At 37.0% G+C, this 17,610-nt stretch overlaps 1 protein-coding gene across 2 annotated transcripts in view; it reads left to right on the plus strand.

The window, feature by feature from the left end:
• The first annotated feature begins 1,687 nt into the window (after positions 1-1,687).
• The window catches only part of trpm7 (transient receptor potential cation channel, subfamily M, member 7), a 119,615-nt gene continuing 103,692 nt past the window's right edge, over positions 1,688-17,610 (plus strand). Inside the window, exon 1 of one of the 2 annotated variants that reach the window (XR_007933720.1) lies at positions 1,688-1,897. Coding sequence is in view for 1 of the 2 variants with exons in the window: in XM_051920263.1 (XP_051776223.1) it covers positions 1,895-1,897 (3 nt within the window). In the remaining variant the exon portion in view is untranslated. The remainder of the gene's footprint in view (positions 1,898-17,610) is intronic. The other variant, XM_051920263.1, reaches the window with a different exon arrangement.

A 17,610-nucleotide genomic window follows, 5' to 3' on the forward strand; every position in this document is an offset into this window, starting at 1 on the left:
CCTGGTACTTTGTCATTGCGTTCGCTATTATGATAGACAGACACTATTATAAAGTTGCTTTTTCTTTTTTGTTTATTCTATTCAGTGTTTCCTTCTGGTCGTCCCACTGGAAGACACTGTGAAGGATCTATCTATCTATCTATCTATCTATCTATCTATCTATCTATCTATCTATCTATCTATCTATCTATCTATCTATCTTTGATGTTTATGGCTATTTACAAATCAAAAAATAAATAATCAAAGAGTTTTTGATTATAATGTTTATTGCCTTAGTGAAATCAAGACTATTTCTTGATTATAAATGTTATAAAATGACTTTTAGCCTGCAAATTTTTTTATTAACCAGAGTATGGTGTATAAATGAGACAGTTTGTACAATGAGGAATGAGAAACTCTTTTTGTGCTTGTAAGTTTAATAGTAAGTTTTGGTAATTACTACAATGATCTTTTTACGCGCTTATGACTATTACAATTTTCGCTTATTATCTTTTTCATAACTGTCACTGATTAATCAAATTTATATTGAACTCAAATCTTGTTTATTCTGTTCGGGGTGTCTTGTGCACTGAAAGGCACTCTTTCTTTCTTTCTTTCTTTCTTTCTTTCTTTCTTTCTTTCTTTCTTTCTTTCTTTCTTTCTTTCTTTCTTTCGGGAAGAACTAAAGTACTTTTAATTGCAGGGCATTTACCACAACAGTATGTGCATTTATTATATACGTTTCAGAAGACTATTAATTAATGGCATGGATTTCTATTACAGCATATTAAATGTATTATGTTCACTACATGTTGTCTTATTTTGTTTATTCACATAATTGATTTGAATTGTTTTTTCATCGTCAAAAATTCTAGAATAATCTAATGTTTAATATTCATTGTTAATTTATGAACCGCAAGTGTGATAAGTAATGACTTTGGACATGTTAATACATTTCTCTGCCTATCTGTTATATAGTACTTTGCGTGTCTGCCTGTCTGTCTAATACAGCGCCTTTCACAGATCTATTTATCTGTCTCGTTGCAGAAGCATTGTTCTCTTTTATCAATCTATGATTTTAAAAATTGCGATTTCTTCAGCTGCTTCTAGAAAGCTATACAGACAAATAATCGTTGTTTGATGTGTAGTAAAAGACAGATTTCTGATTTTATTTTCTAACAATATTATTATAAATAGACTGCTGCGGTTGTTTCTAGCAGACTTTAAAGAGTTGTAGTTATTTTGTTTACCATATGTTAATGCATCAGAATTCTTACTGGATTTATGTGGCATTTCTTTTCAAGATATAGATCAGAGTTCATATTTTACTTTTAAAGAGAAGTTCATCACAGTTAAGGGATTCTAGGACAAGTTCGAACTGGCCTCCTTGTCTTGTTTTAAAACTAAAGGATGATAACAGGTGATAAGAAAGAATCGTTCGCCATAACCAAGTACTGTACTGGTTTAAACCATGTGTCGGAATTTGCAACAATTTTAAATGGTTTAACTATTATGAGTATAATTTTAACTAACACATTTATATATATGTTTTACCTGTTCTATTTATTTATCTTGTCCTTTAAATTAATCTCCGGGCATCTCTCGAGTACATCGGCTACATCCCGCCCATTGGAGCCGCGTCCCGCCTCCAGAGGCCATATGAGCTTCTTGTCTGTGGCTCCGCCCCTCGCCTCGAAGCACGTGACCTTTCCAGCGGGGCTGACTCAGCGGGCTCGTCACGCGGCGTAAGTTCGGAGTCGCACAATTATGAAAAGGCAACCTTCTGCTGGCTCTGGAAAGGAGGCAGATTTTTCCGACCGAAATTGGGCTTTCCTTCCACTGCAAACCGAGACCACCGTCGATAGATGGCTAAAAGCAACGGAAGGGCTCTTCCTGAGATTCAACGGTGAAGAGAATGGTAATAATCTTTCGTGGGGAACGAAAAGGAGGATGACAAACGGCGGCTACTTGGCGGGCGGGCGGGTTGGGTTGGGTGAATATGTCTCTTGGTTTTTTTTTCCACTCCACTTCTGTGTCAATTGAGGTGAGTGCGAGGTGCGACAGCGCCGCTTGGCTCAGTGTCCATTGGTCTGACTTTCACCTCTGGGCTGTAAGGAAAGAGGAAGACATACAGACAGAGAAAGTGAGTGAGTGAGTGAGTGAGTGAGTGAGTGAGTGAGTGAGGGGTGGAAAGTGTGACGAATGCCTTTCCCTGCCGCATCTGGGCGCAAGTTCAGGTACTACTGTCGCTGTGGTGGCGGATATATTGGGCAGACTCCCAGACTACAGTAATATTTGTCACGAAACAGCTGGAATTGCATTTTGTTCGGTTACAGTTTACACATGCAGTAATGGAATACTGCACACCTCTTTGGCATTGGCTTGGGGGTGCGGCGATCTCGGATTGAATGGCAGGGTTAGTGGCGTCAGTGGATTTTTCACAATGCTGGGTTGGATTTTGCGGTTGTACAAGCAGGCGTTTGTGTCCCGACGTTTTCTAACGAGGCAGGCCTCTCTTCCTGGTAATGCTATGCTTGGCGCGACGCGGCCTCGAAGCGATTGAACTCCGAGTGTCATTGAAGTGGAGTTGGCTGTCGTAACGGTAAAGCTGGCTCACGTGTCAGTTTACTTGTGAAACATTAGTGCTCCTTTATTCAGTGCATATGTATGTTTAAGTGTATCTAGTTTTGTCAATGTCCGGTTTATTTTGAGAAGTCTCTGAAATGTTAAGGACCATACGAATGGCACCTTCACACGTGTACTGCTTGACTTTGACACATCATGGCAGTGGTCATCCGCATTGTCTTTCGCGTGCATTCCCTTTAGATTTGTCTTTCATTTTTATTTTTTTAATGCAGACATGGTAAATAATTAACTTTTGTTAACAGAACATAACATATGTGCTTTCGGCAAAGTGGTTTGCCTCATTGCTGAGGGAGGAGGAGATCAAAAAGAAACGTCCAGTGTCGTGTTAGTCATCCCGCAGCACCTCCGGCGCTGCCTGGGCACGTCACATCCAGGCTCTTAGGTGAAAGAATGATCGCCTCAGCACGCGTAAATACCATTGCAAATTCTTAAAGTTTCGGCAGTATTACTAGGCAACCACTAATTTATAATTACGATATACATTTATTTGTACAGCAGGTACTTTTACCCAAAAGTAACTTACACAAAAAGTCCGCATACTTGAGTAAACATCAGATTGGGAGACTGTTTGAGAATAAGTGGAACAGGATAAGGTCACAAAATTGAACCCCACAAGTGAAGAGATCAGAACAAAAGTACAAGCTAATTGCAAAAACCTAACAACTAATATCAGACAGAAATTTCAACAAGACAGTCTTCTGAAATACATTGCAGGAGTCAGAATTTCAAATGCAGCTGGGCAGCTCATTCCACCAGCTAGGAAGTACTATATATACAGTATGTATGTGGGTGTGTGTGTGTATATATATATATATATATATATATATATATATATATATATATATATATATATTACATACAGTATATGCGCACACATGGTGAGTGAAAATTATGATAAAACTAATGGATTGTTTTTATCTTGACCACACCTTTCCAGGTAGATGGATAGGTCTTGGTGGACCATTGCCACGGCCTCCACACTCCCCTGATTTGACATCCTGTGATTTCTGGTTAGGGGGTATGGTGAAGGAGCGCATATATAGCAGGAAAGTTCGTGATATTAATGACCTGAAGGACAGAATATGGACTGTGGTATCATGTATTCCCCACAAAATGTGTGCCCGGGCTTTAATTGGTACTGTTGCTCATTGGTTTTTGTGTGTTGAACATGATGGTTAACAGGTTGAGACATTCTTGTAAATCATCTTGCACATATGAAGTATGTTTTATGAATACATATTTTCTGCCATTAAAATATTAACATAATTTTGACTCACACTGTATAAATATATTTATTTAGAGATATATTGACTGCTCAGCATTCAAATACCAACAATTTGAACTTAATGTTACAGTGAGTCAATGTACTAATCTGAAAAAAGAATTGACATTTACCTGCCTCAGTTGGTTAAACACCAAACATGCCATATTTGGAATCTTCTGCAGAAGCTTGGTGACACATGCCAGTACTCCTGGCACCAGAGAGTTGCAGTCGTTCATATATGACAAGGTCAAAGCCTGAACCTGGAGTTGTGTTGCATACTGTGTCAGATATGGTGTGATCTTCTGGATGTTGTATAAGGCGAGTCTACAAGACAGAGAGAACATTGCAACACAGTCAGTGGAGAACAGCTGGTCATTGATCACCATTCCAAGGTTGCGTACAGACGTGACAGGTTTTAGCAGTAATGAGTGGACCTGAATAGAGAGAGAGTTCTAAATAGATGGTCAAGTTGGCATAACAAGGCCAGATAGAGTTGGAGATAGTGCTCCTACATCCTTGTGATATCAGTGAAATATGCAGAGATTGTGTCTGGTACCATTGGGTCACATCTTTTGTATATACCTATTCTATAATGGGTGTTATACCAATTCTATAATGGAAATAACTCAAAGATGCTTAACAGGTTATATTACAGTGTTCCTGTGCTTATTCAGTAGTACCATATTCAAGTTAATGAGTCGCTCTGGGGCACACAGTATGTCAGAGATGTACCCTGATCAGTCTACAGTCCAATGTCTTAGGCCTTGGGTTACAGTGCCTGCTGAATGCAGTTCATTTTTTATAGTGTCTTTCCCATTAAGTTAAAAGTACAAATACAACTTACGGAAACAATGCAATGGGAGAGAGACTTTACAATGCATGAGTTGTTTATGAATAGCGATGACTGGCAAAATTCACCAAATTAGTTTTCTCATTTAATTTGCCTGAGTTTAGCAGTGACCTTATTCATGGAATTTTTTCCCTGAAAACCGTGCTGCTGGTCTAATCAAACTTGTTTTTTCTTCCCCAGCACCGCATAATGCTTTGTGAGGTTAGTGTGACAGTCACAGAGCTGTAGCAGCCAATGTTAGATGGGATGGCCCCACTGAGGATATAATACTGATCCCTTGTGTCTCTGTCTCAGTCTGCCAGTTCAGCAGAGCAGATTTTAATACCCAGAGAGCGGTTGGTGTGTAGCTCTTCCTCTTCCACACCCTCCCCTAGCCCTCCTGTTATCATATAGCTCCAGTCCTCCCATCATCCCGATACAAGAGTGTAATTCATTTTCAAGGGAGTTCATGTCCATTTGTGTCTTCCTAAAGTTAAAATAATTTAAATCACCCTGTGCAGAGCTGTCCCTCTGCAGAAGTGTGGGGCTGTATGAGGTATGCCTTTCAGACGCGTTAAGCCAATTGCATCATGCAGTTAGTCACTTATAAAGGTTTATATTTCTGTGAGATATGGGACTTGTGTATGACTACAGTTGATCCAGCATTTCTCTGACTTCCATCTGTTTGAAAATGTGTTTTGTCTGCACCTGATCTGGATCTAGAAAGTGACAACGCAACCCGTTATGTGACATAATTCTATCCCAGGGATGCTCAGTGGCACAGAGGTTGGCACTGCTGCGTCACAACTAAGATCACATTTTTTGGCCACAATAGCTGGTTCAGTATAGTTGGCATAGGCTTCCCTAGCCCCCAGGGACACTTAAAAGACCATTGTGCCAACTATGCAAGGACGCTGCCTGAGAGCCCAACTAATTTTCCAGCCTGTGTAATGTTGTCAAAGGCTGCACGTAAATCTAATAACATATTTACTGTGGAGTTTTCTTCATTAGGAGATAAGTTGTGATGTGTAAGGTTGAGACTGAAGCTACATGGTGAATACTTTTTCAAATATCTTATAAAGGAAACGTGTAATTATTAAACGTATGTGGGTCTAGCTGTACCCAGAAACTCCTTCCACCCCCCAATAACATTCTGATAACTGACAATTTTAGTGCATTAGAAACTGTGCCAATCAGCAATAAATTGTTAATAATACTAACAGTGGGTGCTGCTGGAACAGATATTGAGCCTTTTCAGCAGTTTTATTGGGACTGGGTCTAAGGAGCAGGTACTAGGTTTCATTTTACAAGTTAAAGTTGTTGCTTTTCTGTTATCACCATATTATTACTAAATTGATTTGCACAAGGAGAGACACAGTATAACAATGTAATCCTGTATTGTCAATATTATGATTAAAGAAGTTCATAAAGTTTACATTACTAATTCATTTTTGTAAATAATTTGCATTGTAGTTTGATAACCTCATTTGTTGGGTTTGCAGCTGTTGTGAACAGTTCATGAGGATTTTTTTCTGTTATCATCTATTAATTTACATAGCAGTCAAAGTGTGGAGGGTGCGGCACACGCTATCAGCACATGTTCCCAACCCGTCTCTCTGTCTTTCTCTCTCTCAAAGTGTCCCATAGATAGCTTTTTTTAAAAATAAATACCTTTTATCAGTCTGTCCATGCAGTTCAGAAATTCAACATCATGTTTTTAACATTCTAATTTAAGAGTATAAGTACTCTGATTAAGCAAGGGCAAATTTCTTTGCGCTTTTGTTTTAAGGGGCCATTATACAAGGCCTCTTTCAAAGTAACATTATAATTAAATGTCAACTGATTTAGATTTTTTCCATATTTGTGTTCTTAAAATGTCTATAAATTTGGATGCAGAGTAACAGTCTTGTCCTTTTTTTTTTAAATTGTGATTGTACTGGTAAGGGAAAAAACAAATCAAATGAAATTAAAGTAGCGATCTGAGATAATTTAGTGGAGTAATATTTAAATTTTGAATCTCAACTCTGTAAGTAACTATTAAAACCATTATGCAATAAAGACGGTGAGTTTGGCCATTGACAATCCTGGAAAACCCCACTGTATTTAACAGACAAATAAAGTGTTTGCTACAAGTGTAATCAATGTGGATATTGAAAGCCCCCATCAACACTGTATGGTCATTATTTATAGCTAATTCTGAGAAATGGCTGACAAATTTAGTCCTGAACTATTTATTTGGCCATGAAGGTCACTTGGACAGAGGCAGTGGTGCTGTAAGAATTATGTTTCTAGACTTCTCTAGCGCCTTCAACACAATCCAACCTCTGCTCCTTAGGGACAAGCTGACAGAGATGGGATTAGATTCATACCTAGTGGCATGGATCGTGGACTATCTTAAAGACAGACCTCAGTATGTGCGTCTTGGGAACTGCACGTCTGACATTGTGGTCAGCAACACAGGAGCACCACAGGGGACTGTACTTTCTCTGGTCCTGTTCAGCCTATATACATCGGACTTCCAATACAACTCTGAGTCCTGCCATGTGCAAAAGTTCGCTGATGACACTGCTATCGTGGGCTGTATCAGGAATGGGCTGGAGGAGGAGTATAGGGACCTAATCAATGACTTTGTTAAATGGTCCGACTCAAACCACCTACAACTGAACACCAGCAAAACCAAGGAGCTGGTGGTGGATTTTAGGAGGCCCAGACCCCTCATAGACCCAGTGATCATCAAAGGTGACTGTGTGCAGATGGTGCAGACCTATAAATATCTGGGAGTGCAGCTGGATGATAAATTAGACTGGACTGCCAATACTGATGCGCTGTGCAAGAAAGGACAAAGCCGGTTATACTTCCTTAGAAGGCTGGCTTCCTTCAACATCTGCAATAAGATGCTGCAGATGTTCTATCAAACAGTTGTGGCGAGCGCCCTCTTCTACGCAGTGGTGTGCTGGGGAGGCAGCATTAAGAGGAAAGACGCCTCACGCCTGGACAAACTGGTGAGGAAGGCAGGCTCTATTGTTGGCATGGAGCTGGACAGTTTAACATCTGTGGCAGAGCGAAGGGCGCTCAGCAGGCTCCTATCAATTATGGAGAATCCACTGCATCCACTAAATAATGTCATCTCCAGACAGAAGAGCAGCTTCAGTGACAGACTGCTGTCACTGTCCTGCTCCACAGACAGATTGAGGAGATCGTTCCTCCCCCAAACTATGCGACTCTTTAATTCCACCAGGGGGGGTAAACGTTAATATTTAACATTATACGTAGTTATTGTCTGTTTTTTTCACCTGTATTATTATCATTCTTTAATTTAATATTATTTATTGTATCAGTATGCTGCTGCTGAAGAATGTGAATTTCCCATTGGGATTAATAAAGTATCTATCTATCTATCTATCTAATAGTCCTACAATTGTGCTGCTACTTGTTTTAATATCTTAGTGCCTTAAAGAGTATAAATTTGTCTACAATTTTAGAAGTTTTTTTGATTTTTTTTTTTTTTTTTTTTTTTTTTTTTTAAATTTGACAAAGTTCTTCCAAAGTGATCAGGGAATGACCAGTGTAGTAAACAATTCCAAATTTCTACAATTTGAATAGTGGCAGGTATAGTGACTTGCATGCAGCTAATGAGTCGATGTTCAGAAATAGACCTGGAGCTTTGTCCCTTTTGGTGCACTGATGTTGCCACTTGGATGCCACACTGCCTGTTGGGTGGGTGGGTGGGTGGGTGTTTTTAATAAATATAAGGCACAATTTCTTTGTAATATTAATAATATTGTTAATGAAATTCTTATTTGCAAGGTAAAGAACATGCTACACATCAACACTCTGTGGTGCCATGATAAAAAAAAATGTATTAAAATGCAAGAATTAATTTGGTTTCATATAAAACAAACCTCATCTTAAATGATGTACTCCTTTTCATGTTTCCATACATGTAGATGATAAACTTGAATATACTGAACAAGATGTTATGAAACCATCTATCCCTCAGTTGATATTGATATCAGTGTAAAAGTTATTCATCTTTTTTTGGAAAACTCCAGGTTTGTACTACTATATACTGTACATTACCAGCAGTCAGATATTGGACTGTACCATATAAACTGTAAAAAAATAACTAACAAATAAAAATATGTAAATGGTTAACTCTTTATATCATAATAGTTGGATTTAAGTAGATTAGTCCTAATAAGTCAAATACTGCATGTCTGAGTGTTTAATTTGATGGATTTTAACACACAAATGCTTAGACTCCAAAGGATGAACTGTAGTTTTCTAATAGATAAGCCATAGTATCATAGGATTTTTTAATTATTAAATTATTTTTTTCAATTGTGTGCCCCTTCCATCTTTTCTATTAGAAATAGCAAGTCGCATAAAAATAAATCACTTCACCATCCATTTAATAGACCTTTTTTTTTTTTTTCTAATACCGGAAAGTCAAATCTACCTTTTAGTGCTAACCTTTGATTTAAAACACTGAGAAGACAAAGGTTAGCACAGCACTTTATAGGAGTAAAGTTTCATGTATTTATTAGAATTAGAGTAATGGTACCAAATCCACAAGCATGGGGAAGGTGCTTTGTAAATAAAATGTATTATTATTAGCTGACAGAGTGTCTGATTTACTGAAATGGGCACAATTGACCTATGGGTATATTTTTAATTACTTTGTCATTCCATGTATGCCAAGTGAGAGAGCAATGAGAAACTAAAATAGCATTGATGCATACCAGTATCTCTACAGGGGAAAAGTAGGCAAAGTTGTCCTTCTTCATCAAGTAAAAAAAAACAAATTGCAATTAGTGGTTCTGAAGGTGCACTGAGTCCTCATTCGTTCATTGGGTGCCGTGGAAATGGTAGGATGCTCCTGCACTGATGAATCTGGTTAGATGTGCAGCCATGCCATGGTGATTTTGTGGAAGATAAAGCCATTATTTTGTAATTTTTGATTTTTTTCACATCATTTTCCCTGCATAATGTTTGGAGATGAAATTTTGGCTTTGATAAGAAATTGATTCACCAAACAAAAGAGAAAAGGAGCATATGATCATGTCAGCATATTCTTTTATCTAATCATTTAATAGCTTTAGGTCATATTTTATAATTTACTAAAGAGAATTAACACTAGCCAACATGCTAAGCTGATAAAATTATAGGAGTTGTGTGGTAGATACACTAACTATCTTGATTTTCAGGGCTCCAGTTTAGATGATAGACACTGGCAGTGAAATTCATAGCAGCTGCAACCAAAATAAATATGTAACACATTGACAAATCGTGCACGGTATCTTGTCTTTTTTTTCTGTCTTAATTTGCATAACAGTTATTATGGATTCATTGCACAAAATGCTCTGCATATTCATAAAGCAAGTCACACCTGAAAAGAAAAAAGGTTCTTTAGTATTAAATCCCTCTGTTTTATGGACAGTAATGGAACTATCCACACTTAGTAGGGTGCTCCTGGAAGCGATAATTGTTTATAGCCAATCCACTACAAAAATAAAGTCTCATGACAATGCACTGATTTAAGCTAAGCCCATTTTTTTTAATAAACTCCTTTCTCAAATACTCAAATTGTAATTTAAATTGGAATCTTTTTCAGTTTTTTTTTCCTCCTCCTGAAAGCACTTTGCAGAAGTAATAAAAAGGGTGAATAAACTTGCAAGGTGTAATCACAAGACAGGTTATTCATGGGAAGTTGTGCTGAAACTGTATAAGGTACTAGTGAGACCTCATCGAAGTTCTGTTGAACATTCTAGAAACAAGATATTAGGAGTGCGAGTTGAATAGCCAACTTTATCTCAAGACTTTATATTTTTGTAAAAAACAATACATCTTGCTAAACTTAAATAAAAAATTGGTCTCAACATAACTTAATCCCAAGACAATAGGATGTACAGTATTGTAGTACTGACATAGTCAAGGGGAATAATCATTAGTATTGAACAGAAATCCTGCATAGATACCACACATTCACCCAATCACTAATGCAGTTTGCTGACAGAGTCTAACCCAGAAGCAGCTGGTGCAAGGCAGGAACCAGGCATTAATTTAAACCGTGAATCACATGCATTTGTACTTGAAGATATTTTTTGAAAAGTGCATTCATGCTTTAATGTAGGAGGGAGCATTTCATTACAGAAGCATTTGTGGAAATGTGAAAGTACAGAGTTAGTACAGTAGTTAAAACAGAGACTGTAATGGAATAATAAAAAAATCTGGATGAGGGTGGTGACTAATTGCAGATTATGTAACTGAACAAACAAGCTTCATGAACTGAATGGTCTTCTCTTGTTTGTGTTTTTATGTACTGGCTTACTCTGGGCTAAGTTAGAGTTGCCAGTAAAATTACTAAACCACTAAAAGTTCCTGGGCAAAAATGTACAAAATCAACACAGACTGGACTGGGAATCAGACTTGGTTCCCAGGAACTGTAAAACAACAGCATGGATCATGGTGCCATCAGTTTATTAAAGGCGAACAGACACATTTTTCTACCTTTTTAATATAAAAAAATACACTCTAGTGTGTGGGAGCTTTGAAAAAACATTCATAGCATGAAACAATACAATGGGTGTCATCACTGGTCTAGTATCTACTCTAGTGATTATGTGATTTTCTTGATCTGCAATGAGAACAGTTTCATTTTTTTTCTTTCAGACTGCTACTTTTCAGCTAGCCATGGAACTAACTACTGTATAGGTTACACTTCTTGTGCCTCACTTGGAAATTGAGTTCTATATTATTTGTTAACTTTGTAGTCTCTCGAGTACTAGGGTGTTGTACCGTGTTAGCCATTATGAATGTAGAGAAAAGCCAATCAAAATGACACCTTTTATTGGCTAACTAAAAAGATTACAATATGCAAGCTTTCGAGGCAACTCAGGCCCCTTCTTCAGGCCTGAAGTTCAACAAAGAGTGTATTTTCCCATATTGGATATTTTACATTGTTGCATTTTAGAATTCTGCTTTCATTTTTAAATATACAATTACATTTTCCAAAATAGATTTTTCAGCAAATGCTGCAGGTTATTATACATAACAGAAGGCGGCTTCACTGAACAAGACACAAATTGTTTTATTCCCCAGAAATGTTTTTTTGCTGCCAAAACAAGACACACACACACACATGGAAGCAATACTTTTTCTGTAAGTTGTACTTTTAGCAAACACCCACCGTGTCATTTCCTGTTTATCTCCAGCAAAGGTTTGGTTTTCATTGTAGGAATGCATTTTTGAGGTGTTTTTAGTAAATGAGCACTGAATCCAGTTCTTTGTATTTCACATGGAGAGTGTTACTTCATTTTTTTAACATGCATAATTGACTAGAATGTGGATTACACTAAGTTGTCGTCTTCTTTTGCTGTTGAATTAATAGGAATCAAACAATGATTTAATATTAGTTCATGACTGCAGTTGGAAATATTATAGGCTTTAAACTTATTTTTTCTAAATATATCCATGTTGTTGTTGTGTGTGTGTGTGGCGTTCTGGCAAAAATGTTGAAGTGTAAAATTTGAGGTAGTCGGTTAGGTCCCATTTGCTGACTTACTATGTTAGCCTGAGCGATTATCCTTTACTTTCTTTAATCTTCTGTTATGGTATGCTATGTACTGTTATGAGTGTTAATGTTGTAGCTGTTGTTAATAAAGTACCCATGTTGTGCTCAACCTTTCTGACTAACATTGTACTTTTAATATACTAGAAACTTTTAGGCAAGTTTAAATGAGGGCTAGAGACAGGGACAAATGTAAGTATCTTTTAAATCTGTTATGTATATATAATTGGTAAATGTAAGTAGAGAAAAACAAAGTACTGTTAAAATTGGAAAACATTTATTCATACTGTTATAAAAAAGATCCTTAATTACATTCACAAACCAAGGCCACTGGTGACAGATGCAAGATAGGAAACAATTCTATGGTAGGGCAAACACCTGCGTGCACTTCCATACCTGATGCTGGGACCTTGTAGCAGCTACACTAACCCCTGTTACTCTGCCCACCCCCTCCGTCCCCCTCCAGTTGCATCTCCTGTATTTTTTTTACATTCTGTCTGGAAATTTTTAACAATAAAATATTTCTATTTCATATGTAACAGTGAACACAATCCTATACAATGTGTAGCATCAGTTAAAACACACTGGTTTTAAAGAACTTTAATTTGTCAGATGCAGAAATGATGAAAAGCATATTTCCATGGCACAGCGTGGTTTTGAGCTGTTTTCTTGTGTACTTAAGAGAATTCTTATTTTGTGAAAATGCTTTATGAAATGTGTAAGTGAACGTGGAGAGGAAAGCAGCAAGATGTGCGTCTACCTGTATGTGTCAATACAATATTGCTGCTCAATTGTGTACTTTGTTCACACTTCTTGGAGCTCTACATTTTCCACTATGTCAGGTATAAACGTCTGCTAGTAAATTAGACAATGTGGTTACTTAAGATGAGTTGAGATCCTTTATACTTGTATGTGATTTGTGTGAGCATGGTTTACACATAATTATGACAGTCAATGCCCAGTTATATTTCTGCAAAAGATGCTTACACAGTTCTCTGTTTATTACTGATAGATTGATGTCATCACTCTCTCCTTTAAACATTCCTCAGCTTATTTGAAAAAGTGAGAACTAGCCTTAAAATCAAAGTATTGTGACAACAAACATTTCATGTGCTTATTAGTCCACAGGAATATTTTTCCCCCAGTCCTCTGGTGGTGGTGTGACTCAACTGAATTGAAGTTCTTTCTGTGTGGGAATAGTCGAAAGTGGGTGTGAGATCTTTTTAAAAAAAGAGGCGGGAGCAGAATTAAAAAGATCAGTCCCTCATTGATAATGCTTAGGAAGAATTGTTAATAGAAATGTATATTTTTTTTTTATTGTTGACATTATTGGTAATGTTGAGTAATGGTTTCAACCAGAATTTCTACTAATAATGAATCCATCATTGTAATTTAGTATTTTGCCATGGTCAATGGAAATATGGCTTGTTTTTGTGCATACCCAAGATACTTTATAACAAGCAAAAGGCCCACAAACTGCCATTGAAGAACCTGGAGGTACAGTAATATGACTTGATAGATATTTGAAACGATAATTTGCAACAGTTTCTTTCTAGCAATGTTTTTTGCTCCCCTTTTTTTGCTTGTTCCTCATGGTTTTTCAGTACCTGTTGGACAGTATACTTACTGTCCACATATTATTGTGATTTCTACCGATATGTAGTACATTTTTAGCTGACTTTGCAGGGGCCAGTGCAGTGTACTGTATGCATAATGTTTTATATTGTTGCTTCAAAATTTCATGTGGCCAATTGCAACTGCACACTCACTTTTAGCAGGACATTTTGACATTTTAAAGGGGTCAATTGTGCTGCTTAGATAAAATGCTGTCAATATAAAAACCCTGTTTTAGTAGTGTAACTGTTCACAAATTGTGCAGTTTAGTTCCTGTCTCTGTTTTGAACTAGCAGTTTATTGTGTGTTAGATTAGGAACAAAATATAACATCTTTTTGAGGAGAAACATTTGATTTAAAACATTAAAAAGAGATGGGTATAGTTGCATAGCTTTTACACACATCTGAAGATGAATAAATGGAATCTGTTTCACAATGAGATTAATTTTTACTCATGTAAGAAAGGCAATTATGTTTTCTTCTGTTAAAAATAACCTAGGAAACGTTAGTTTAAGCCTAAGTGGTAATGAACATTGAAGTAGTGTGTGTGTGCGTGGCCTGTTTAATAAGCCCTTGTCAAAACACCGGTGTAAACGCTACCCGCCTTCTCAGTCATTTTTGCATGACCACAAAACTAAAAGTCCTACTTAACATGCAATATTTCATCTAAATAAACACACAAAAGGTGCTTAAGAATGAGGCATAACGTTGATTTTTAAAGGGTAAGCTGACTTTTTTTTTTTGTCTTCAATCAGTCAGTAATAGTAGTAACAATAACCATTTAGAGGTTATAATAATTTTTAATTTTTTTTAATAATAATAATCATTTTTTGCATTTATATAGCGCTTTTCTCACTACTCAAAACGCTTAGCAATTGCAGGTTAAGGGCCTTGCTTAAGGGCCCAACAGAGCAGAGTCCCTTTTGGCATTTACGGGATTCGAACCGGCAACCTTCCGATTGCCAGTGCAGATCCCTAGCCTCAGAGCCACCACTCCGCCAACGTCATAATGTTATACATTTTTCCTTGTACTTTGGACCTCTTTGCCCTAAGTTTGGATCGGATGGTTGGGGAGTGGGGGGTTTGAGAAATAATATTTTCCATGTAGCCTAAAATATAGGATTTAAAGAAAAATGCTTCACTTAATATTTTAAAAATTAGAGAGTGGAATAATAGGTGTGGAATCATCTGTACTATTGTGCGACCTCTCTGAAGATGAATGGAGACAGCAATAATGTGTTTATGGGTTGTCATGTTTTAAAATGAATAGAACATCTCAAATCACATCAAAATAAATTACTTGATGTTATTTTATTTTTTTCCCCCATAGGATTGTGCAGAGTTGAAAATGCCAGCATGTTCACTTTTATGTTCTAGTGTTTAAGAAGAACTCAAAAAGACATATAGTATGATTTCTATGAAGTGTGTACCCTATCCAAATATACAGAGTCACTCCATGGAGGTCTTGGTTATGACTTGAATTATGTTTTCATTTATTTAATAATCTCTTCACCAGGACGCCCCCCCCCCCCGCCGTTCCTTTAGGTGGCGATAAAGCTACCTAGTTGGAATAAATTCTTATGTAACTGCGGCGTTTTAAGTAACCGAAAACTATATAGATATGATATTAAAAGGCGATATCCTCCCATAGTTCTATGGCAGTAAAAATCACATAAGAGAAAATAACTTCGCTTTCTTTACTGACGATTTACGCGGCATTACAGATGGGAAGCCTATGGCAAAGACAATACCAGGGTAGGATCTTGATCTATACAGTCTGCCATCTTTTGTCGCTGCGCTGGAAGGCTTCTCAGGACGGATGACGATATCACCCATCCGTCCGTCGGCTTCAAAGTATTTGGCTGCTGTCCAAGTCATTTATACTGTCTTCTCCACGTGTAGGCCCTTACTTAGGTTCCAAACAAGGAAAGGAGAGGATTCAATTTCATCTCTAACATACAGAAATAGTACAATGCCCATTTTCGTAGTTGTACCTTCTCTCTTCAAATGCTTACCTAGCAGCCCCTGTGTGCTAACTTTAGCCTGGCCTATACATGTGAGTGGATTTATAAAATCATTTTTGTACAGAGCACAGTGACATTAAACTTATTTTTATTACACCCCCCAAAATCTTTTTGGTCTTTACCACCTTTTACCTGTTGACATGTAAGTTGGCAACCTGGCTCATGAAATCATACCCCACCACCTTCAGATCAAGCCTTCTCACTTGTGGTTTCAGTCCTTTCAACCTGACTAGATATCCTTTAAAGTTTTTGTACATTTCCTTATTTAAAAAAAAAAAAAAACAAAAAAAACTTGGTCAGTTTGTTCATGATGTGTAGTCTCTGGTTACCAGGTGTATTTATGGTTGAGGGTAAAGTAATGTGTTAAATGAGGACTTTTAGGTCTGGTCATAGTGAGGATAGTGAATTGTAATTCCTTGTTTAATTCATAACCCCAAATTTGCAACATTTCCCCAGTATGAATGCATTCATTCTATGAGATGATGTTTATTTATTGTTATTTAGGTATTTTTTTTTTTTTAGCTTTAAAGCTATGGTTTAAGTAAAGCTTCAACGATATTGTTTGATACAAATCTTGTTACACCTGTTGTTCATGACACAATTTCATTAAAATAACCTTTTGCTTGGTTTGTGACAAACCTGTGTGTACAGATCAGAGCACCCAGAAATGAGTTGTTTTTTTTTTCTTTTTTCTACACTGACCATCTTAATCTTGCGATGTTTGCAACAATTAATTGATGTTCTTCTGGCTAATGAGTAAACTGTCAGTACAATAAAACACTACTACTAATGAGTTCCTTTTGAAAATGTTAAAATAGTTAGAGTATGCATGCAGTGCATTCAGAAAGTATTCAGACCCATTCTCTTTTTTTTCCACATTTCGCTATGTTGTAGCTTCATGCTGATATTATTTAAATAAATATTTTAGCTCATCAAGCAACACTCAGTACCCTGAGAATGACAAAGTGAAAAGAGGGTATTAGAGATTTTTGAAAATGTATTAAAAATAAAAAGCTGAACTCACTTGAATTTGCCTCATTGGCATTCCTTCTGTTGATCATAATTAAGATGTTTGAAGTCCACTTGTGGTCGGTTCAGTCGACTGGATATAATTAAGAAAGGCACACACCTGTTCTACAGGAGGTCCCACTTGGAGACAGTATTGTGTTGAGTCACAGATCTATAGAAAGCTACAAAAATCTGAAGCAGTGAAGGTTCCCCAGAGCACAGTGGTCTCCATTATTCTTAACCGTTGTACATATACCTTGAATATGCCTTGGGTTGCTACAACCGATGTCATGCTTACAGCTGTCTCTGGGTCATATGATGACAAGGTGGATGCAGTTTCCCAGGTATGCCCCATTCATGTAATCTGCAACAGTTTACTACCAAAATATCCAAAAAACAGTTTAAAATTATTTTATTCTGATAATTAATTTGGCAAAAATGTATAGGGTTGCTATTGACCCTGAATGCGGTAAAGTGTCAGTGTCTTTACATGTGCATTTTAAGTGCCATTTTTGTAAACAGCATGGGGGGGGGGGGTTATCTCCATGATTTCTTTGTATCTATGTATGATGTATGTTCTTTACAGCTGCATATTTCTTTACTGCTGGGTATTTACAATTTTAGAGAGTTCACAGATATAAAGAGAAATGCCATGATGCTTATCAGCACAGCAAGC

This window comes from Erpetoichthys calabaricus, chromosome 17 (assembly GCF_900747795.2).
Source record: "Erpetoichthys calabaricus chromosome 17, fErpCal1.3, whole genome shotgun sequence".
NCBI lineage: Eukaryota > Metazoa > Chordata > Cladistia > Polypteriformes > Polypteridae > Erpetoichthys > Erpetoichthys calabaricus.